Source organism: Castor canadensis, chromosome 11 (genome assembly GCF_047511655.1).
Source record: "Castor canadensis chromosome 11, mCasCan1.hap1v2, whole genome shotgun sequence".
Classification (NCBI taxonomy): Eukaryota; Metazoa; Chordata; class Mammalia; order Rodentia; family Castoridae; genus Castor; species Castor canadensis.
Window position 1 is genome coordinate 59,436,363 of NC_133396.1, and position 23,093 is coordinate 59,459,455.

The 23,093-nt window shown below is 43.1% G+C and overlaps 1 protein-coding gene and 1 long non-coding RNA gene across 3 annotated transcripts; one reads left to right on the forward strand and one right to left on the reverse strand.

Moving 5' to 3' along the window:
- The first annotated feature begins 1,011 nt into the window (after window positions 1-1,011).
- On the forward strand, window positions 1,012-18,812 carry LOC109693904 (uncharacterized). Of its 2 annotated transcripts, none has more exons than XR_012438759.1 (3): window positions 1,012-1,228; window positions 2,658-3,708; window positions 17,785-18,812. It is a non-coding gene; the product is annotated as an uncharacterized lncRNA (long non-coding RNA). The 2 variants fall into 2 exon arrangements; XR_012438760.1 differs by having other exon boundaries at window positions 2,762-3,708.
- Window positions 18,773-22,305, reverse strand: Odf4 (outer dense fiber of sperm tails 4). Its single transcript, XM_020175523.2, has 2 exons — window positions 21,978-22,305; window positions 18,773-18,966 (listed from the first exon to the last, which is right to left on the reverse strand). The coding sequence occupies exons 1-2, from the start codon at window positions 22,303-22,305 to the stop codon at window positions 18,773-18,775; spliced, it is 522 nt and encodes a 173-aa protein (XP_020031112.2).
- Between the last annotated feature and the right edge of the window lie 788 nt (window positions 22,306-23,093).

The following is a 23,093-nucleotide window of genomic DNA, read 5'->3' on the forward strand; positions in this document are numbered from 1 at the left end:
TTTAGGAATCTCCATGCTAATTTACATTCCCATCAGCAGTATACAAGGGAGAACACTTTAAAACTTGTCTGCCTCCTGATGGGCTACTGTATAGACATACAGTATGTTTAAGATTAATTGCCTAGAGTTTGTGTTGTCCTTAGAAAGCCTTCCTTAGAATAAACAAGCGCTGGTGGTCCACACCTGTAATCCTAGCTACTCAGAAGGCAGAGATGACGATTGCGCGGTTCAAAGTCAGCTGGGGCAAAAATAGAGCTGGTAGAGTGATTCAAGGTGAAGGCCATGAGTTAAGCCCCAGTACTGCAAAATAAGGTGCTGTGACTTCTCTGTCCTGTAGACCACTGCTTAAAGCTGTTCCCATACAGTGAGCGGTCTCTATGTGGACCCTTTTACCATCTTATTTTCCTCCACTGATGCTGGATAATTACTAATTACACCAAAACCAAGCAAATCTTTGGTTTGCAATATGAAATTCAGACTTAAAATTGCGGGTTCTCAGAACGAAATTGGCAATTGCATCAGCAGTATGCGCAGGAGGCATTTCTTTTGGAGGTTTTGCAATGTGGAAAACGGGTAACCAGACTTGGCTTAGCTAAGGTCACACCTATGCTAGCCCTAGAGATCGCTAACTGCAGCGCTGCCCTGGTTGAGCACTACCTTCCCAGCGCTCAATTCCAGATGGAGGAGCTCCTTAGGGGCGGGACTTCCGCTCCACGCGGCTGACTTCCGGTGGAGTCGAAGGGCGCTCGCAGCTTCGGGCCGGAAAGCAAAGTGGGCTCCGGGTAGCTGGTGGCCCCTGGCAAGCCCCTTGGCATTCCCTTCCACCTTCCCGGCCTCCCTCCGTGTCCCACACAGCCACCCAGGTGGGAGGTCTCCGGCCCTGTCCCGCACTCCTACCGGCTCATTCATTCAGCCCTGAGCCGCCCTCAGCCAGGTGGATGAAGACATGATTGGCCGGCCGGATGCGGAAGGCGCCTCGAGGTGAGCCCACGTCAGCCTTCGTGAGTAAGCCGAGTTTTTGTGTGGCGTGGAAGGTGCGGGAACGCTATCTGTATCGTTGAGTACTCCTAGCAGCGCATTGCGATGCATAACTGGTATTTCCCCTTGTCGTAGATAAGAAAAACAGTCACAGTAATTTTGCCTCCGCCGCACAGTAAGTGGGAAGAGTCAGATACTGAATTCGCAAGAGTGGACAACAGCATCGCTGCATGGCCTCGCTAAAAACCAGGTACCTGTAAGTGATGTGTTTGACAGATGTTCCTTGTAACTCCTTTTGTGCTCGGCTGTGTATCCATGGACAGGGGATGCAGGTAGAAGTCTCAGCCCCTATATTCAGGGTTGTGTACACAATCTGCTGCGGTTGCCGGGTAGAAGGAGGAGGCTGACAAGGACATTCCGGGTCAGGAGGAGTCAAAGCAAGGACTCACAGGGGAGTGAGGAGGGAGTAACATGACTCTGAGAACGCAGTTTGCTCTCTACCCGAGGCCTTTTATCACTCATCTCACCAGTCCAGCCCAGATCACACCAGAAAGTTGATTTATTTAGGGCCTCATTTCTTTCATGTTGCTTTGGAAAACATATCGAATATTCGGATATCTAAGACGAAATCTTCCAATTCATAAACAATTCAAGTTTAAAAAAAAAAAAAAAGTCACTGGATGGATCCAAAATAGATGTAATAGCTAATGTGGCTTTTAGACTGTGCTTTAGAATTTTATGATAGTAATATTAAAGACTGAGATTTTTGCAGCACTGGTGCTTGAATTCAGGGCCTCATGCTTGCTGGGCAGGCACTCTTAATCGCTTTAGCCCACTCAGCCAAGCCTTTCTGTGTGTGTGTGTGTGTGTGTGTGTGTGTGATGGGTTTTTTTAAGATAGGGTCTCTGGAACTGTTTGCCCCAACTGGCTTTGAGTCCCCTAAAATGACAAACTCTTCAGCCATAAGAAATTGATTGTTCATGCTATTTATAGGAAGGTTAAAAAGCATTCCCTGTAGTGCACCTGCCTAGCAAGAGTGAGGCCCTGAGTTCAAACCAGCATCTCTAGGGGGCGAAGGTGGGGGTGGCCCAAACAATGTATAAACATGTGAGTAAATGTAATAAAAATGAATAAATAAAGATATTATCTCAAAAAAAAAAGAAAAGAAAAGAAAACAGCACCTCCAAAAAAAGCACTCCCATGTGCTTACTTCCATTTAAGAGTTTGCTGTTAGTATATGGTACCTTCCAGCATCATTCTCCTATTTTTGGAGGTACTAAGAATCAGATACTAAACAAACAACCAAATATCAGTATATAAGCTAATGGTTTCATTATTCTGTTTATCTGAAGTCTAAAATTTGTGATCTTACCATTAACATACTCTTCTATTTTTTTCTTTTTTTGGTGGAATGGGGTTTGAACTCGGGACTTTGCACTTGCAAAGCAGATACTGCTGCTTGAGCCACACCTTCAGTCCATTTTGCTATGATTATTTTGGAGAAGGGTGTCTCTTGAACTATGTGGCTAAGCTGGCTTCCAACTGTGATCCTCCCAAATAGCTAGGATTGCAGGCAGGAACCACCAGTGCTCAGTTGACATGCTCTACTTTTCAGTGGTTCTAGTTGGCTTTCTGGTTGCTTTATATTCTTACTGTATTGTTTTTCTTCCATGTAATAGTCTTGAAAAATCAGATGCAAGAATTGATGAGGAACTTTGGGAAGAAATGTCTTTCAGATGGAGTATCAGCAAATTTTGTTCTGTTTTCTCACTCCCTTTTTTAGCATCCTTCTTTTGATGCTCTATGATGCCACAGAAAAGTAGAAATTATCCACTTAATGTTTCAAATATTTAAAAAATGGAAATGGAGATATATAACATGAGAGAAAAATTTCTTACAAGTGTAACAAAATTAGTGGAAAAGAAAAGTTACAACAGCAAGATATTTTCCAAAGAAAAGTACTTTAAATTACTAAAGGAAGTCAAAGAAGGTAAGAAAAAGAAGAAGAAATCAGTACGTGATTATCGCCGTGCAGCAAAATATGATGTGATCTCTGTACAGGGCACAGAGAAACTGATAAAAGCTACTCACGGAGAACAAGCTGGAATACGGTATTATGTATATAAAGAAGAGTTGTTTGATATTCTTCACAATACACATCTCAGTATGGGACATGGTGGACAGACACGCATGCTCACAGAACTGAAAAGAAGATATGGAAATGTCACCAGAGAAGTCATTGTCTTATATCTGACTCTTTGTAAAAACTGCCCCCAGAAGAATCCATTATTCAGGAGAGGACTTGCACCCAGCCCTATGACTTTTAAGAATTCCAGATGCCAAGTTGAAATACTTGACATGCAGTCAAATTCCGATGGCAAGTTCAAGTTTATTTTATATTACCAGGACCATTTAACCAAGTTTATTATTTTACGGCCATTAAAAGCCAAACAAGCCCGTGAGGTGGTCAATGTCTTGTTGGATATTTTCACAATTCTTGGTACACCAAGTATGTTAGATTCTGACAGTGGCATAGAGTTCACAAACCAAGTTGTTAATGAACTCAATAAGTTATGGCCAGACCTTAAGATTGTCTCTGGTAAGCACCACCCTGGTCAAAGCCAGGGCTTCCTGGAACAAGCAAGCCATGATGTGAAGAACATGATAGACGCCTGGACACAGACTAACCAGTCATGTCACTGGGCTGAAGGCCTACGATTCATGCAGATGGTGAGGAATCAGACCTTTGATGTTTCCTTACAGCAGAGTCCATATGAGGCAATGTTTGGTTATAAAGCCAAATTTGGGCTGTACTCCTCAAACTTGCCCCGGGAAACTGTAGCTGCTTTACAAACAGAGGAAGAACTAGAAATTGCTGAAAAACAGCTAGAAAACAACCTATGGATGGAGCAGGAAGAAAGGGCTGAGATCAGAGCAGACAGATGTGATATGAATAAGGACGTAAATCCCACCCCTGAGGCTACAGAGCCCAGCACCTCACGAGGGACCTCTGGTCTCTACTGATGAGCAAACACCTTCTGGGTGGGCACTCACAGGTGTCTCCCTCATACTTACACTATCATCTGAGAACTACTGCTAAAGACCTTTCTCAAGTCGAGTTGTATATGGTTGTACTTGCTCAGAGGGAAGAAGGGAATCCAGTTTGTATATGTGTTCCTATGGCTACTGTAACAAATGACCACAAATTTGGTGGCTTAAAGCAACAGAAAGTTATTCTCTCACATTCCTCATGCCAGAAACTCTAAAACCAAGGTGTTAGCAGGGTTGAGTCCTTCTAGAGGCTTTGAGGGAAGATGCATGCTTCTCTCCTTTCTCTGGTGGCTACTAGCCATCCTTGGTGTTGTTTAGCTTGGAAGCAGCGTAATTCCGTTCTCAGCCTCTTGTCTTCACATGGCCTTCTCCCACCTGTCACTCCTCATTGGGACCAAATCTACCCCAGTTAGGACCGGCCCTAGTCAAGAATGTTGTCATCTTGGCTGAGCTCCAGTAGCTTATGCCTGTAATCCTGGCTACTTGGGCGGCAGAGATCAGGAGGATCATGGTTCAAAGCCAGCCTGGGCAAATAATTCATGAGACCCTATCTCAAAATGCCCAACACAAAATACGGCTAGCGGAGTGACTCAAGTGGTAGATCTCCTGCTTATCAAGAACAATGCCCAGTACCGTCAGAAAAAAAAAAAAATGTTGTCATCTTGAACATCTTTGCCTTTATTACACCTACAAAGATGTTGTTTCAAAATACAGTCAAACTCGTAGGTACCAGGGATTTGAACTTGAACTTACATTTTTTTTTGAGAGACAAACTAGGTGGCTTAAAACAACAGAAATTTGGGACTCAAGGTATAGGTTAATGGTAGAGTGCTTGCCTAGCATGCATGAGGCCTTGGGGTTCAAGGTTTGATCCCCAGCACCACAAAAACAAACATTTATTTTCTCTCACTTGTGGGGTCAGAAATCTGAAATGAGGGTGTCAGCACTGTTTGTTCCTTCTGGAAGCTGTGAAGGAGTGTCCTACAATTCTACTATAGTCAATAGAAGAGTATGTTTGTATGCAAAACAAGAATTGAGGCAATCTTAAGCTTGAGAAGGCTGGTGGGACAGCCCTACACATACCTAGTATATTTCTGCCCCTCAGACACATATTCCAAAAGATGGAGGCATCAAAAGAAAAGATGTACATGAAAGGAATTAAAAGAGGTTGATCCAAAATTTCCTAGTTACTGGCCTCAAAAGCAGCTGGACTCATTTTCTGCTTCAAGAGAAACCGTGTGCCATCAGATTGACATGTACAAGGAATTGTGTGGCCTGCCTGAAACATTTAAAAGCAGATCAGAATTCAGAGATGGCTGAAATTTGGTCCAAGTCTGCTGCTTGCCTGTACCTCAATCATATGAAAGCATGTTGTATTCTTGGCATAGGTCAGTGCATTCCAGGAAGTGACCAATAAAGAAACAACCAAGGTTTCTGGCACAAAACACAAAAAATGGCTTGAGGTCACTGCTCCAGCCAGAGAAGACTAAGGCAAGTCCAGTCTGGGTCATAGTTCGGAGTAAGGATAACTGCATCCTAGCCAAAGGAAGAAAAATGCCCAGAATCTGTGTTCTGCTAAGTTCCCAAGGCCTAGAAGAGAGTGCCCAGCCATGGGAGGGTGTTCAGTGAGTTGAATTCATAAATGATTCTGCAGAGAGATGCACAGGGAAGGAGAAAGGCCTGCAGTCCCTTTTCTCCACACTGATCTTCCTGCATATTCCAGAGCCATCTAAAGACCATTCTTATTGTCCCTAAGGCCAGTTTCCTCTTATGTTGTAGACCACAGTAACCCCAATGGTGCCTACCTCACAAGGCTGTCGTGAGAAACAAGGAAGACCATGCAGATAAAGTCCTACAATGTGACTTGTCTGCTGTTAGCACTATCTTCCACATAAGAATTGGAGCCTCCAGTTTGTTGCTGTTTCTTTTCTGATGTGTCAGAGAGTATCCAGGGAAGCTGCATTATTTTTAGCTAGGAGATGACATCACTGCCCAGCTTGTTTTGGGAGTCCTCTTACTCTATCCTTGGCCAGCACCTATCTTTCCATTCTCCTTCCAACATGTTGTTCTTTGTAACTCAGCTTAGCAAAATCTGGCAGGCCCAGTTTGGCTAAGGGTGTTACCATGCCCTTCCGTGTGCTGGCCTACCTCCTGGTCGCTTACCAAACCTGCTGCTCATCTCCTGGGTGAGAGGTGAGGTGAACCACACCGCTTTTTCTCTCTGTCCCAAGAGTTTTTCAGGCGCCGCTGTATCCATCTTGCTCTTTGGCCTCTTCATGTCAGCCAGTGGGAAGTTGGAGATGAATCCCTGGACCTAGTCCAGCCTTGCACTGCACTATCATATTGCAGCATCTAGAACAGAGGTCACTAACTGGAGCACCACAAGCTGCTCTCAGCTTGCAAATATGTTTCATCCACATAATTTTTTTAATTAAAAAATAATTTTCAGCACTTTAAAAACTGGAGATTTCTTATAAAAATCTGGTTGTCTGGTACCTTGAAAATTGGAAGATATCGCCCACATTTGTGCATGATGGCAAATGACAGGAAACAGTACATACATTCACCAGTTGGCTGCCAACTGGCCATTCATAATAAATTCATAAGCACTTCTGTGACCCATTGTGTGAAGGACCAGAAACAAACTCATGTATCTCTGGGAACTTATAAAGTGACAATTCACATCAGTGGGAAGAGATGTATTCAGTTAATGCTGTCCATCACATGGCTGTCCCCTGGGGAAAACATGAAGGTTGATCCTTAAGCATTAAAAAAATTAATATTGAGAAAAAGGAGATTTTTGTGCTTGTGGGATAGAGAAAGCCTTCCTAAGGAATATATGAAACTTAGAAAACATAAACGATTATTTGACTACATAAAAATATCTAAGCTGAGCGTTGGTGGCTCATACCTATAATCCTAACTACTTAGGAGGATTGAAGTTGGAAGCCAGACTAGGCAAATAGTTCACCAAACCCTATCTTGAAAAAAACCCATCACAAAAAATGGCTAGTGGAGTAGCTCAAGGTGTAGACCCTTAGTTCAAATCCCAGTACCTAAAAAAAATAAATAAAATATCCATATGGAAAATAATAGCATTGTAAAAAATAAATGACAGATTGGAAGAAAACATTTGCAATATCAGAAACAGACAAAAGGTACTGATTTTTTTCCCCCGGTTCTGGAGATTGAACCCAGGGCCTTGCACATTCTAGGAAATAACTCTACCACTGAGCTACATCCCTAGCCCCAAGGTGCCTAAGTTTAAGAGCACCTACAAATGAATAATGAACAACCAGTGGGAAATATGCAAAAAAAGAAATGGCTGGTTATTCTAATGTGACCATTTGTAGCTGTGGTGAGATGGAAGAGTACTGAACTTGAAAGTTTGAAAATTCTTTTGCCATCATGACTATAGTAGATGACAGAAGTGCCAGTAAATCCTGTCCTAGTGAAACAGAAATCTTACTAAGAGATACAGTAATTGCTAATTATTTTCACAGTAACTATATTAATTTTTGGTGCTGTTATAACGAAGTACCACACAGTGGATGGCTTAAACAACCAAAATTGTTATCACATCTCAGGAGGTCAGTAGTTGGAGATCAAAGTGTAGGCAGGGTTTCCCTTCTGAGGTCTGTGAGAGACGTCCCTTTTCTCTGCCTAACTTTTGGTAGTCTCAGAGTGGCTTCACATCTTCTTTTGGTACATGTGTCTTTGTCTAAATGTCTCCTTTTTATAAGGATTAGGGCCCACCCTAATGACTTCACCTTAACTTGATCATTTGCAAAGACCCCATTTCCAGATAGGGCCACATTCACATTCACAGGTACTGGAAGATTAAGACTTCATCACCTTTTGGAGGGACATAATTCAACCTTAGACAGTCGCCAATCAGAATGAGTTTTTTGGGAGTTTGTTTTGGCAGTACTAGGGCTTGAACTCAGGGCCTCAAGCTTGCTAGAGAATGCATTCTTATCAATTGAGTCACTTCACCAGCCCTTTTTTTTTGTGTTGGGCATTTTCAAGATAGGGTTTCTCAAACTTTGCCCAGCTGGCTTCAAACAAAGATCTAATCTCTACCTCCTAAGCAGCTAGGATTACAGGCGTAAGCAACTGCCTCCCAGCCAGAATGGATTTTTGAGAGGTAGTTTTTATAAGGTGTGGCAACAATTTATAAAGTCACGGAAGACTTAGAAAAATCTCTGTGTTCAAATAACACCGACAAAAGCAAATTTTTCTAACTGAAAATGGGATGAATTGGTACTAATTACAAACATTCATACACTTCTCCATTTGGTATAAGAGAAGCAAATTGATACTCTTTAGAAAAATTGTCATTTAATACCAGATTATTTGGGGTAGGGTTTTTTGGGTTTTTTTGTTTGTTTGTTTGTTTGTTTTTTGCAGTACTGGGGTTTGAACTCAAGCTTTGCACTTGCTTGGCAGTTGCTCTATCACTTCAGCCATGTCTCCAGCTTATCTGAGGTAGTTTTATAATGCAGAATGGTGTCTGTCACCACCTGTACAGGAGAAAGGAGAATGTTGCTCGATCTTTCTGAGACCCTTTGTTAATTATGAAGATTTTTGCAGGCTTCAGGCTCTGGCTGTGCAGATAAAGTTGATCTATAACCTTGAACGAGCCCCAGTCTCATCTGTAAAAAGGCATGGTAATAAGTGTGTCAACTCCATAGAGCTACAGTGGGGTTCACAGGAGAGGGATTTATTTGGAACAGGCCAGTCTAACAGTAATGACCAACAAAATTAAGGAAATTTCTGACTTCCCAAAAGGAAAGGAAGAGCAAGAGGCAAGACAGTAGCCAATCTGATTAAGTCTTTTCTAGGTCCATGCTGAACTGAGCCTCTTATCCTGGCTTCTGCCATTGGGACAGTGCTAAGTGCCCTTGTATCACAGTCCTGCCTGTTCAGTGAACAGCCACCTACCAAGCCACAGGCTAGGCCAGGGATCTTTCATCAGGATGCGTTCAGCCTTTAAGGTGGAGTACACCTCTTTACAGCTCTTAAAAAGACTGCTCAGGACATCTCTTGCCCCAGAGCTAAGGAGTACTGTGCATAGCCCTGAGAGAGGTATGCTTGTCCTTAAATGCACTTCTGCTATTAACAGAGGTGTGTGTTGGGGGGGATTTTCCAACCCCTGTGTTGGGGACAAGGGCCAGCCCTTGTGTTGAAGGCTTTAAGAACTATAAAGACCTACACAAATGCTAGATGGTATGCTACATTTATTACTCTCAAAGGTCACCAGTGCATCTCCAGTTGCTAAATACAAAGGTCCTTTCTCACTCCTAATCCACTTTGATCTCTTTTTGTGTGGGGGACTGGAGTTTGAACTCAGGACTTCTTGCCCTGCAGAAATAGTTCAGTCAGAAGAGTGTTAGACTGAACTCAGGACTTCTTGCTTGCAAAGCAGGTGCTCACAAAGGAGGCATTCTACAGCTTGAACCACATCTCCACTTTGATCTCATTATCATACTAAATGCACTTCAGCGTTCACCTCAGGCCCTTGTTACCTTTCTTGGTTAGACAGCCCACCTGATGAGTCTTATGGAAGCAAAGCTCTACTTAGAATAGTAATTGTAACATTATTGAACACTGGTTCATCTTCAGTACCAAGTGCTTTAAACTCATCTTTTTTTTATTTTTGGGTCAAACTGTAAACCCATCTTTTAAATTTAATCCTCTAAACCATACAAAATGCAGTTGATCTGAAATGAGTGTAAATAGCTAAGGCAATTTAAGGACTTAATTTCTCTCTTTTATAGAGAAGGAAATGCTCAGAAGAGCTAATAAGTAGCCCAAGATTGAAACCCAAATGTTTTTTAAGTCCAAGGTCACAGCTTATAACCACTTTTCTCTGCTCAATGGCTTCTCATTGCCCATGGGATAATGACCTTAATCTGACATCCAAGTTGGGACATAATTTGTACCAACAACCTTCGCAGTGTTAGCATTGTGGATTGGGTCTAGGCAGTGTGTTTTTCAGTTGTTTTGTGGTAAAAACACTGACAGCTAGTCTTTCTGAACTTGGTTTCCTTGTGTATATCCAGAATAGACTGGGAGTGGTAGAGTGAGTGCTTAGTGTGCATGAAGCTCTAGGTTCTGTCCTAAGCACCACCAAATACTGAAATGAGAGAAGATTGCACCAGTTCATGGTATGGAAACCACTGTCTCATGTTTTTGTGCTTTTTATGTCTCCATAACCCCAGTGCCAGAGTTCCCTGCCAGGGCCCATGTTCCCAATTCTGAGATGTGGGAGACGGTGGGAGAGTCAGAGATCAATGCTTTTGTGACTGTTCCCATTTACCACATTCTCAGAACTAGTGTGTAGTTTTATGTGGTGCAGTAGAATCTGCTTTTCCGCAACTCAGTGGAGGAAAAGAATATTTTTTCCTACTATTTCTGAGGTTTTATTACCAGTAATTTTTTGTGAATAAATATTAGAATGTCTTTAGCCAGCACTGAGAAAAAAAGACAAAGGATGCTGGGGTCGGTGGCTCACTCCCATAATCCTAGCTACTCAAGAGGCAGAGATCAGGAGGATCGTGGTTCAAAGCCAGCCCTAGCAAATAGTTCCACGAGACTCCATCTCAAAAAACCCTTCACAAAAAATAGGGCTGGTGGAGTGGCTCAAGGTGAAGGCCCTGAGTTCAAGTCCCAGTACTGCAAAAAAAAAAAAAAAGACAAGGGAGGCACCTGACAAGCTTAGACTTACTTACACTCTTGCTTCTAAATTGTTCTGTGTCCTTTCTGGATGTCACTGCAACAGACCATGAAAGCCTAGTATGCAAAGCTTAGAGCCAATCCTGAGTGAACTTACTTTAACATCTTTAGTGTGACTTTGGGTTGTAGAATTTTAAGAGGAAAAGGTTTTTGCTTTGTTTTTTATTTGAATATGTAATTTATAGATACTTGTATTAGTTTTGTGAAAGTTTTCTAGAAATGGGTTTGAAACATGATATACTTTTAAATATGAAAGAACAGGCTAAACCCTTGCCTAACATTGTGGGAGGCCCTGGGTTCCATCTCCAGCACCACAAAAGAAAGAAATAAGAGCCCTCTCAGGACTCTCATCCCAAAGTTAATTGACAGCAGAACAAGTTTGTGTCTAGAGTCTTTGGATTCTTCAGAATTTTAATTCTTTGAATTTACTGAGCTTGCCCTCTTCTTTAGTTGTTCCTTTTTATTTTTGTTATTTTGGTGCTAATCTTTATTTATCCAGGTGCTGACATTTTCACCCTAGAATTAATTACACAGATGTTCAACTGTACTGTTTTCTAAGCAAACAAAGTAGGCAGGAAATATGGGCTTCCTGAGAAAATGAGCTTTCCAGGATAGTAAGAAAGTTTGCCTTTGAAAGTTTATTTATCTTATGCCTGCTTCTTTTTACTTTTTTTTTTTTTTTTTTTTTGAGACAGGGTCTCATATATAATCCAAGATAGCCTGAAATTTACAATCCTCCTGTCTCAGCCTGGAGAGGCTGGGATTATAGGTGTGTACCACCACACCTAGCTCTTATACCTGCTTTTTTAAATTATAAGTGATTTATGATTTTGATGAAGTTTGGATGAAATTCTGTTTTACTTTTCCATTTAAAATTTGGTCCTGACATTTTGCTTTTTGTTTCCATAAGTCTCCTTTGTAGAATCTTACTGTTCTCTTTTACTTGAATGGCTACATCCTTTCTGTTGATCAGCTCCTTGCTTGGAACAACTTCTCCACATCTGGACCTTTGGCCTAGGACTTCTTGTCACTTTTACACACTTCCCCTGACACTGCAGATGCAGTAGCAGATACTGAGCTTTTCCCCAGGACTTGCACCAATAGATGGGTCACTCTTAACTTTGGCAAATCACTCACTGGCCAGATGCTTGCCTCTCTCCTTCCCCCACCCACCCAACACTGAATGTGCTGCTCTTTAAAGGAAGTACCTCTCTCTCCTGATACAGTGGCAGGAATCCTGGAAAATGTCTTAAATGCAGGGAATGAACCCATTTAAAAAAAAAAAACAACAACTTCAAGATAAAGGGAGGGTAGGGAGCAACAGAGGTGGTAAACACTATCAAAATATTTTATGTATGGAAATGTCACAATGAAACCTCCCACATTGTACAGTTAATACGCACTGATAAAAATGTGGAAAAAAGAAAATTCAGGGGCCACTAAGATCTTTCTCAGCATGTAACCCAAGTCACCTACAATAGCACAACTGCCCTCCAGTCCTGACACACTGTTTCCCTGCCTCACATGGGGTGGAGAGGACCAGCCCAGACATCTGGAGGTTTCACCCTTCTTCCTCTCCACATGCAGGTGCTCTCTATCAGGAAGGACCTCCCTGAACTCCATCTTCAGCCTGGGCTTTTCCTCTTTTAGCTCTCCTTAACCCCCCTTCTCTAGTCTGTCCATTTCATTCATTCATTGGACATTGATAAGCATGGATTTAGGTGGCAGGCATTGTGCTGGGTTTGGAGGTACCAGCAAGTAAAGAGATTGCTAAATGCAGAAATATGGGCAGGAAGACTTCTGAATCTGTAAAGACGTGCTCAGAGAAGACTCCCCAAAAAGGTTTCTTTTTTTTTTTTTGAAGTTTGATTATGATTTTTTTTCTTTTATTATTCATATGTGCATACAAGGCTTGGGACATTTCTCCCCCCTGCCCCCACCCCCTCCCTTACCACCCACTCCGCCCCCTCCCTCTCCCTCCCACCCCCTCAATACCCAGCAGAAACTATTTTGCCCTTATTTCTAATTTTGTTGTAGAGAGAGTATAAGCAATAATAGGAAGGAACAAGGGTTTTTGCTGGTTGAGATAAGGATAGCTATACAGGGCATTGACTCACATTGATTTCCTGTGCGTGTGTGTTATCTTCTAGGTTAATTCTTCCAAAAAGGTTTCTTAAACTGGATTTTGAAGGACTGTTTGTAGCAGAGGACTTCTTGCAAGGGGGGAATACAATTGACAGGATCTTTGGTGGAGAAATCTGACAGTTACCATCTTAACCCAGTAACCAAAGGTAATATACCAAGTGCAAAAGCTGTGGTAGACTGCTGCTACCCCCATAGAATGCCCTGAGAACACGCAGCTTTCTGCGATAGTCCTACACAAATACTTGAGTCCGATCACTAAGAAACAAGTGAAACCTGAATTGAGCCACCTGTTACAAAATAACTGGCCTATATTGAGGGGGTTTTGTTAGCAGTCCTGGGGTTTGAACTCAGGGTCTTGCACCCGTTAGGCAAGAGCTTTACCACTTTGAGCCACTCCCCCAGCTCTTTTTGGTTTACTTATTTTTCAGTTAGGGTCTCATGCTTTTTGCCTGGGCCATTCTCAGACTGAGATCATCCTACCTTTGCCTCTGATATAGCTGTGATTACAGATATGTATTACCACACCCTGCTTGGTTTTTTTGGGTGTGTGTTTTGTTTTGTTAATGGCAGCACTGAGGTTTGAACTCAGGGCTTCATGCTTGCTAGGCAGGCACTCTTAACACTTAAGCCACTCTGCCAATCCCCCCTACCAGCTTGTTTTTTGAGGATCAAACTGTGATCTTCTTATCTCCACCTCTCAAGTAGCTGGAATAACTAATGGATGGGCTATCATGCCACTCACTGGCCTGTATTCTTTAAAGAAAAAAATTATGAAAGCCAGATTGTGGAGCTATTCCAATGGAAGTAGGATAAAGAGAATGCAGTTTGAGCTAGGGCATGGCTCAAGTGGTAGAGTGCCTGCCTAGCAAGTATAAGACCCTGAGTTCAAACCCCAGTACCACCAAAAGAAAAGGACCACCTGAGCCACTCCACCAGCCCTTTTTGAGTTGGGTACTGCAATCCTCCTGATCTTTGCCTCCTGAGTAACTAGGATTACAGACAAGCCACTGGCACCTAGCCCTGCTATATCTTTGGATAGTCTTTCATCTGTGCACTTATACTTCTGGTGTCTCTGTGTGTTTTAATCCCCTCTTAAAAAGCACTCATCAGATGGGATTAGAAACCACCCTAATCTCATTTTTTACTTAATTATCTCCTTAAAGACCCTATCTCCAAACAAAAGTCACATTCTGAGCTACTAGCGGTTAGAGATTCAACATATGAACTTAAGGGGGAACAATGCCGCCCGTAATGCATGACAAGATTCAGAATTTTAAACAGATTTATGCAATAATGGGATAAGACTTGGAGGCTTGGGAAAAGGTGAATGTTTTTTTGCTTGTGGAAGGAATATAAATAATTTGTAACCTTTGGATAGAATGTGCTGGGTTTAAAATATATTCACAATTCACAAATTCCTGATATTACCCACCCTGAAGAAGTGCAGCTTAATTCTCTTCCCCTTGAAGGTGGGATGGACTTAGTGATTTTCTTCCAACAAACAGAATATGGTAAAAGTGGTTGGTTGGTTGGTTTGTGTGTGTGTATGTGTGTGTGTGTGTGTGTGTGTTGTGCTGGAAATGGAACCCAGCCCCTTGTTTAAGCTAGGCATGTACTCTACCACTAAACTACAACTCCAGCCCTAGGATTTCTTTCAAGATGATCACAAAAGGTATTGGAGCTTCCTTCTCCTTGTTCTCTCTTAGATAGCTCACTCTGAGGGCTGCTAACCATGAACACTCAAGCAGTCTATGAAAGGGAACATATGGCAAAGAGCTGAGGCTTCCTGCCAACAGACATGAGTGAACCATATTGGAAACAGATGCTCTAGCTCCAATTAGCCATGTGATAGCTGGGGGGCGGGGGGAGAGTACACCTGTAATACCAGTACTTGGGAGGCTGATACAGGAGGATCATGAGTTCCAGGCCAACCTGGGCTACGTAAGGACATCCCATTTTAAAAAGAAAAAGTGAGATGCCTGCAGCCCTAGCCAACATCTTGACTGTAACCTCATGAGAGACCCTGAGCAAAAGCTATCCAGATCCAGCAACCCTACCTCTGGGTATATATCCAAAGAAAATAGAATGGCCAAGAGACTTCTGCACTCCCGTGTTCATTGCAGCTGCATTCATGATTGCCAAGATACAGAATCTACTTAAGTGTCCATCAGTGGGTGAACAGATAAAGAAAATGTGGTATGGAATACAATTCATCCTTTTAAAAAAAAAAAAAAAGAGAAGAAACCTGCCATTTGCAACAACATAGAACCTAGAAACTATTATGTAAGTGAAATAAGTCAGGCACAGAAAATAGGGCATGATCTCAATTATATGTGGAGGCTAAAACAGTTGAACTCATGGAAGTAGAGAGTAGAATGTAATTACCAGGAGCTGGAGAGACAGGCAGTTGGGAAGATGTTGATGAAAGGATATAAATTTTCAGTTAGCCCTAACCTGCCAAAACAAACAAACAAAAACTCTCAAATTTCAGGGGACTGAGTTCAGGAGATCTATTATACAACATAATGACCATAGTAAATAACAATGTATTTAAAAACAAAGTAATATATTTTGGAAAGAAATGTAAGGGAGTAGATTTAAGAGTTTTCATCATAAAAAGTAGTATTTGAGGTAATGCATTCATTAATTAGCTCAATTAAGACATTCCACAATGTGTACATATTTCAAAGCAGCATGATGCACAAAATAAATATGCAATTTTGATTTGTCAATTTAAAAAGAAAAAAAAATTTAACCATTCTGCTAAGCTGTTTCCAGATTTCTACTACTCAGACACTAAGTGAGATATTATTTCAAGGCACTAAATTTGGGGTAATTTGCTACCAAGCAATACAAATTAGAACTGATAAACAAGATTTTATCAAAAGGAGAAAATTATATATAGAGATTGGGAAAGTGGCCTCTTTATCATTTATGTTACCTTCCTGTCCTCTGTAAGTATTTAAGTTTGTTACCACTGCAAAAATTACACTGCCACTTTCTCCAGTTAGATTACATATATTTCTAAGGCTGAGGTCATGACATCCCTTTATTTGGGGTTCCTACTCTAAGGATGGCTAATTCAGGAAACTCTTCAGGGGTGGGGATGTGGCTCAGTGGTCCAGCACTTACCTAGCATAAGTGAGATCTTACATTCAATCCCCAGGACTAGAAATAAAAAAAAAAGTCCTGTAGTAAATCTTTGTTAGCTACTAGAGGAGAGGAGTCCATGAGGGACAGAAGAGAGAGCGCAGGATGTCTGCTCTGCCTAATTTTCAAACCCGTGGATTAGGTTTTTTGCTCTGAATATTTGCTTGATGATGCTAGTTTAGGAATTGCGTAAGTACTGATCAGATCCAGTAAAGAATCTTAAAAGATTTAGCCGGGTGCCTGTGGCTCATGCCTGTAATCCTAGCTACTCAGGAGGCAGAGATCAGGAGGATCACAGTCCCAGGCAAATAGTTTGTGAGCCCCTATCCTGAAAAAGAAAAAAACACCTGTAAGAGCACTTGCCTAGCAAGCATGAGGCCCTGAACTCAAACCCCAGTACTGCCAGAAAAAAAAAAAATCTTCAAAGATTCAGATCAAATACAAGTCAGTCATATATATTAGGTCACTTAAAATGTTAACGTCATATGGTTCCACCTAATATATCATCTGTGTGTGTAGTGTAATTTCATTTTGTTTTGTTTGAAACAGGTTCTAAGTTTCCCAGGCTTACCTGAACTTGCTATATATCCCAGGCTGGCCTTGAATCTCCTGAATGCTGGAATTATAGACATGTACTACCCTGCCTGACTTCAGGGCCTCACCTTGTTGCACAGGCTGGTCTCAAACTCCCGGACTCAAGTGATCATCCTGCCTCAGCCTGTGGAGTACTGGGATTACAGGCCTGTCCCACCTTGGCTGGACATAATACATTGTATTTTCAATATATCTAATCCACTCACAGTTGATCCCTGCACTCTTGTAACATGTCTCCATATATCACAAATATTCCCAGGTGGTCTCCTGGGAAGCCAGCCTGCCTGGGCAAGATGTCACATCCCAATGGGTATCATTAACATTAACCAAGCTGGCTGTTCCAAGTCTTTGTGACACAAATGTGCAATTTGTGTTTTAGTCTTAGGACCTAATCCTAATGACTTCCTTTCTTGTCACTTTTATTCCTGCTGTTACAAGGCAGAAGGTGTGGGAGGCATGGGTGAAGGCTACAGTGGCCAGGGTGGAGCAGATGGTAGATGGTGATAGTGGTATCCACAGCACAGGGTTCTGAGCTGCACACAGGGTGCACTGTTATCCAGGGCAGACAACTGGGCTGGCCTTCTGTGCTGTACATCCACACTCACTATTGTGCCTCTTGCCCTGGGAAGATTTTGCTTTTGAATCCTTTACTGTGAATAAGCCAACAATTCATAAGTGATATCTCTCTCCTAGTCAAATCTTCCTCCTCTTACCCACTAACTAGCAAATAAATGTCGGGATGGGAGTAGCAAAGTGTGAAGAGGCTTAGCTCCGAAAAGGTGCTTTCCTGTGTACAGGTATGCTATGGGAGAAGTTGGGCAGGTGTAGGGACCAAAGGGTGCCAAAAGATTCCTAGGCAGGAAGAACTAAGAAAAACTTTTTTTGCATTACTAGGGTTTGAACTTGGGGCCTCACGCTTGCTAAGCAAACACTCTACCACTTGAGCCATTCAGCCAGTCCTTTTTTGCATTGAGTATTTTCGAGATAGGGTGTTATGAATATTTGCCCAGGCTGCTTTCCAACTGTGATCCTTCCGATCTCTGCCTCCCAGATAGCTAAGATTACAGGTGTGAGCCTCCAGTGCTCGGCTACAGACTTGTTCTTCCCTTCCTCTCCCTCCTCCTCCAGTTCGCCTGAACAACTGGCAGACACCATAAAGAAGAGATATATGATTTATTCCACATCACCCAAACTGGAAACAAGGCAGAAACAGGCAAGAGGAATGCAAAGCTGGCCCCAAACCCTTCCTCATGCTTTGTGGGTGTGAGGACCCACTTATCCAACGGTTTTGGGGGAGTGAGATGAATGGACAGAAACTGGTGGCAGATGTGTGTCCTGTTGCTGAGGATCCAAGATCACCTCCTGGGTGGGAGAGGTGTGTGAGGAAACCTTGCACTCTGTTCTGCTGGAAAATTCTTGCACTGTGCCAAAACTGCTGCAGCAGAAGACGGGGCCAGAGGGACGGCTCAGAATCAGACTCCAGAAATTTTTATGGTTGAGGTAGCAAAGGACCCCTGGGAAAGGACAGAAAGTGGAGGGAGGAGAAAGTGGAGAGTAGGAGTGACAATGACAAACAGAGTGATGGGGAAGTGAAGGTAAGTCCCTGGGGGACTTAGGGGTTACCTGCCCTGGGCGACCACACTTTCTCTGCCCTGACTGACCCACATCCCTTCCTTCCCCCAGGGCCCTCTTGGCCACTCACCACAAGTGGCATACAAGATAAACACCAGCCAACCAAGGAAATAGCTCCAGCCAATGGGGATTGATATATTCCTATTCAACTCAAAGATCCAGAGATTAATAGGGAACAGCAGGAGGGTGAAGAAAATGAAGGTTACTAGGAGGCAGGAAGTAGAGAGGTATTATTCTCACCCAAGAAGAATCCCTCAGGGGCCTCTGTCTTGTCTGCTAAGCTCCAGCCACAAGCCGTACTTACACACAGAGTCCACAGCCCCACAGGCTCAAGAAATCAGCCAGTCTACCTCCCAGTGACCAGAAAATGATGCAACTCCACTTTCAGTGTCTTTTCCCACCACCCCCAAGACCCCACCACCACCTCCAAAGAAGAGGGAGAAGTGCCCAGGAAAACTTGGGTTAGGAGAACTGAAGTCCTTTTTCAGAGCTGAGGGCGGGCACCTTCACAGAAGCTCACGATGGTCCCAATCAAGCCAAAGTAGGGCAGTCTCCGAAGATGGGGCAGGTACGGCAGGTGCAGCCAGATGGTGAGGATGAGGCCAAGCCCCAGGGCCAGGAAGAAGCATATCATGGCCACCACAAAGATGGGATGGTTTGTCCATAGACTAAAACTGTCTGAGTAAAATGGCAAGACTGGGTGAGCTCAGGATTCACAAAAGATTAAATATAATCACATGAACAATATGAGAAAATGTACAGGCCCATTCATAACCAAAGAAATGCATATTTGATACAATAATAATGTATACACCTATTAAATAAGTGCAGTACTGAGGATCAAACCCAGGCCCTCATGCATGCTAAGCAAACACTTAACCACGGAGCTACGTCAACAAGCCCAAACCAAGAGTCTTGATGTGGACATTTCTTTTTGTTTGTTTGGGTTTTCTAAATTATTTTTATGGACATTTCCCGATAATCTCAACTATATTAATACAGGGACATGGGGAGGTGGCAGGTGGGCACTTGCCTAGTATGTTGGAGGCCCAGGGTTCCATCCCCACCCCCACACTCCCTACCAACACCGCCAAGGGTGACATGGTAGATGCTCATCTCCAAACAAAATGTTTCTGGGAAGAAACATCAGAACTGGAGTGGAAGACTGACCACCAAAGATAGGCAGCTTACTTCATTAGATAATTCTTAGTAATTTTTTTTTGAAATTTTACCCTGTTCATGATTTGATTAGGTATAATAAAATATTTTAATTAATGATGTTACAGAATAATTATTCAATGACATGAACAAATGTATGGAAAATTCTACCCCTGACCTTACAGGTGCAGCTAGGCACAATGACTCCTGCCTAAAACTCCAGTTACTTGGAAGGTGGAGATCAATAGAATCTGTTTGAGGCCAGCCTGTGCAAAAAGTTAGCGAGATCCAAGCTACACAGAAGCCTTAAGTAGGAGGATCACAGTCTGAGGCCAGCTCCAGACAAAAACACGAGGCTCTTCCTAAAAAATAACTAAAGCAAACAAATGGCTGGGGATGTGGCTCAAGTGATAGTGTCTGTCTAACAAGAGCAAGGCCCTGAGTTCAAACTCCAGTACTGCCAAAGAAAGAAGATAAAAATAATACTAATAATTGTTTTTAAAAAATTCACAATAAGTAAACCAGTTGTTTGTTCTCCTTCTCTCTCTCTCTCTCTCTCTCTCTCTCTCTCTCTCTCTCTCTCTCTCTCTCTCTCATTTAGAATAAGGACCACTTCTTATATTATTAACAATTTAAAATAAAATAACAATTGAGATTTAAATAATAAAATTATTTGTAAAAAAATGAGTACAACTATGTAAAACCATTCAGAACCTTTTAAATTAAAAAAAGAAAAGGAAGCCTGGTGCCAGTGGCTTATGCATATAATCCTAGCTACTCAGGAGGCAGAGATCAGAAGAATTGGGGTTCAAAGCCAGGCAGGGCAAATAGTTCACAAAACCTCATCTCAAAAAAACCCTTCATAAGAAAGGACTCAAGGTGTAGGCTCTGAGTTCAATCCCGAGTACCGAAAAAGAAAGAAAAAAAGAAAAGGAGGACTGGGGGCATGGCTCAAGTGATAAGAGTGCCTGCCTGGCAAGCATGAGGCCCTGAGTTCAAACTCCAGTACCACTGAGAAAATGAAAATGATGCTGGATGCAGGTGGTTCACACCTGTAATCCTAGCTACTTGGGAGGCTGAGATTAGGAGGATTGTGGTTTAAGGCCAGCTCAAGCAGATAGTTTAGAAGAGCCCATCTCCAAAATAACCAGAGCATAATGGACTGGATGTGTGGCTCAAGCAGTACAAAACCTGCTTTGCAAGTGCAAAGCCCTGAGTTCAAACACCAGTTCAACCAAATAAATAAAAAATAAAATAAAAAAGATGGTCTGTGGCTTAGTGGTAGAGCATTTGCCTAGCATACATGAGGCCCTGGGTTCCATCCACAGCAACACACACACACACACACACACACACACACAGCCTGGCCATCTTTGAGTAGTACCTCCTAGCTAGGTGCTTCCATAAGCTTTAAAGCTAGAAACAGCTGAGTTATAATTCCACATCTGCCTTTATTAAGTTCATCCACATGCAATTGCTCCTTTTGTAGGGAAAAATACTCAATTACCGTCATTTCATATAGGTCAAACTAATAGTACCCTGCACAAGGGATTTGATCTAAGTTCCAATCTTCTGCTGTATAATAAGGATAATTCTCCCTATATCTCAGGACTAAAGATTTAATTGGAGCTGAGCTCTGGTAGCTCAATCCTGTATTCTGGAGGCAGAGATCAGGAGGATCGCAGTTCAAAGCCAGCCTGGGCAAATAGTTCGAGAAACCCTATCTCAAAAAAACCCATCACAAAAAAGGACGAGTGGAGTGGCTCAAGGTGTAGGCCCTGAGCTCAGACCCCCATACCACAAAAAAATAAAAAAAGATTTAATTGGACAAATAGAGTAAGTGCACAATAAATGATATTTTTATTTCCCCATATTATTATAGGATGCTTTGCTATCATTGTGGAAGAAAATAATAGCCATATGCTTTCCATAACAATGTTAAGGAGAATAAGCAAGTGGAAATGTGCCTCAAATCTCTGGTTTTCCCGGAGCTGAGAAGGAACTCAGTTCCTAAGAGGTGAGAGGGCAGCATGACATGAGGGAGTTAGGAATGAGGCAGCTTCAAGAAGTCAGGAAAGGAGGGAACATGGACACCACAAAGAAAAGGCAAATTTCTTGGGGCCAGAGAAGCACAGCCTGACCCGGAAGGAAAGGAAAGTGGCTGGGTCCTGGGATTGACTGGGAAAGAACATTCCAGGTGTCCCCTCAAAGCTCTGGAGATGCAAGCCTCGAGGAAGGAGACCTCACCCCCATGGGGCTGTTCTCCAATGTGCACTGCATGATTCAAACACACCCTTCACAACACTTTTATAAGCACAGACTTGGCCCTGGGCTTTTTCCAAAGAAGTGACATTTCTCCATTGATTTGGCCAGGCTGGAGGAGGAAATGGTTCTTGGAATCACTGGCACTGAAGCACCACCATAGCCAACTTGAAGGTCAAAGAAAGATGACTGGAGGGAGGGGGAGCATACTGGCACCACCACCAAGGTCAAGACAGGCTTAGGGCTTGGAGCCAGGGAGAGGATCTCACCTTTCCCACTGCCTTTGTTGAAACAGCTCCAAGACTTGCAGGTGTACAGAAGCCCCATGGACATGGCGTAGACTGAGGTGTAGATTCTGTTGGTGACATTCACAGGACAACGCTGGAAGAAGCGGCTCCCAGAGGGGTACAGCCATTTCTTGGAAAAGACCATGAACACCAACAGAATGAAGGCCAGCAGGCTGAGCTCTGAGGCCACCACCTGCATCAGCCAGCGGGAGCTGTGTTGAATTCTCCACAGAAAGGGCAGTACAGAGTTCCGCCGTGGGTCCCTGGACATCCATCTGGTACTGCAGGGAGAAGGGACAGAGGTCTGCATTCTCTCTTTCTGTCCCAGGCTCACCTTCACTCCTACTGTATCCCAACCCTCCCCTTCCTTTCCAGGCCTCAGGTGTTGGTCCTCTTCCCCTTCTGATCCCTCGGGCACCCTTTCATCTCCCCCTTCCCTTGTCATGCTCACTTGCCCCTCATCTTCTGTGCATTTTCATTAGGCAGAGCTGTGTTCATCTTAGGGCCTGCCATCTGGGAAAGAATGGGAGGGATACTCATCTCAGACATCTGAGCTCTAGCTTGAACAGAAGGCCCTCAACCCATCCTGCGGAACAGGGCCCCTAACTGCCATGGAATATTCCTGGGGTAAGATGGGGGAGGGGGCCCATGGATCCAACTCCAGTCCTTTCTGGGAATTCTGCTTCTCAGGCTCCAGCCCACAGCTATGGATCTGATGTCTCCCTCCAGCTTCTGCCTCCCTTTTGCCTAAGGCGATAGGTCCTGAGGATTCCCTTTTCTCTTCCTACTTCCTATGCCGTTAAACCCAACCCCAAAAGCTCGTTATGGATCAGGGGAGAGAAAACACCCTCCGTCTGCTCTTTGGATGCATCTTTCCAACGATGTCATCAACCTTCCCACTACTTTCCCCAGCCCCTTTTCCTCTCTCCCATCTCTACTCACTTCTGTCAACAGTGTCCAGTCTCTGGCTGGCAGTGTGGCTCAAGTAGTAGAGCACCTCCCTAGCAAGCGTGAGTCAATGAGTTCAAACCTAAGTACCACCAAAAATTAAAAAAATGAAAATGCCCACCACAAAAAAGGGCTGGTAGAGTGGCTCAA

Excerpts from the sequence above, each read along its gene's own strand:
- Odf4 (XM_020175523.2), bottom strand. The coding sequence starts at position 22,305 with ATGCAGACCTCTGTCCCTTCTCCCTGCAGTACCAGATGGATGTCCAGG. Across the intron at positions 18,967-21,977 it reads CAACAAAGGCAGTGGGAAAG|ACAGTTTTAGTCTATGGACA; the intron begins GTGAGATCCTCT and ends CATTTTACTCAG.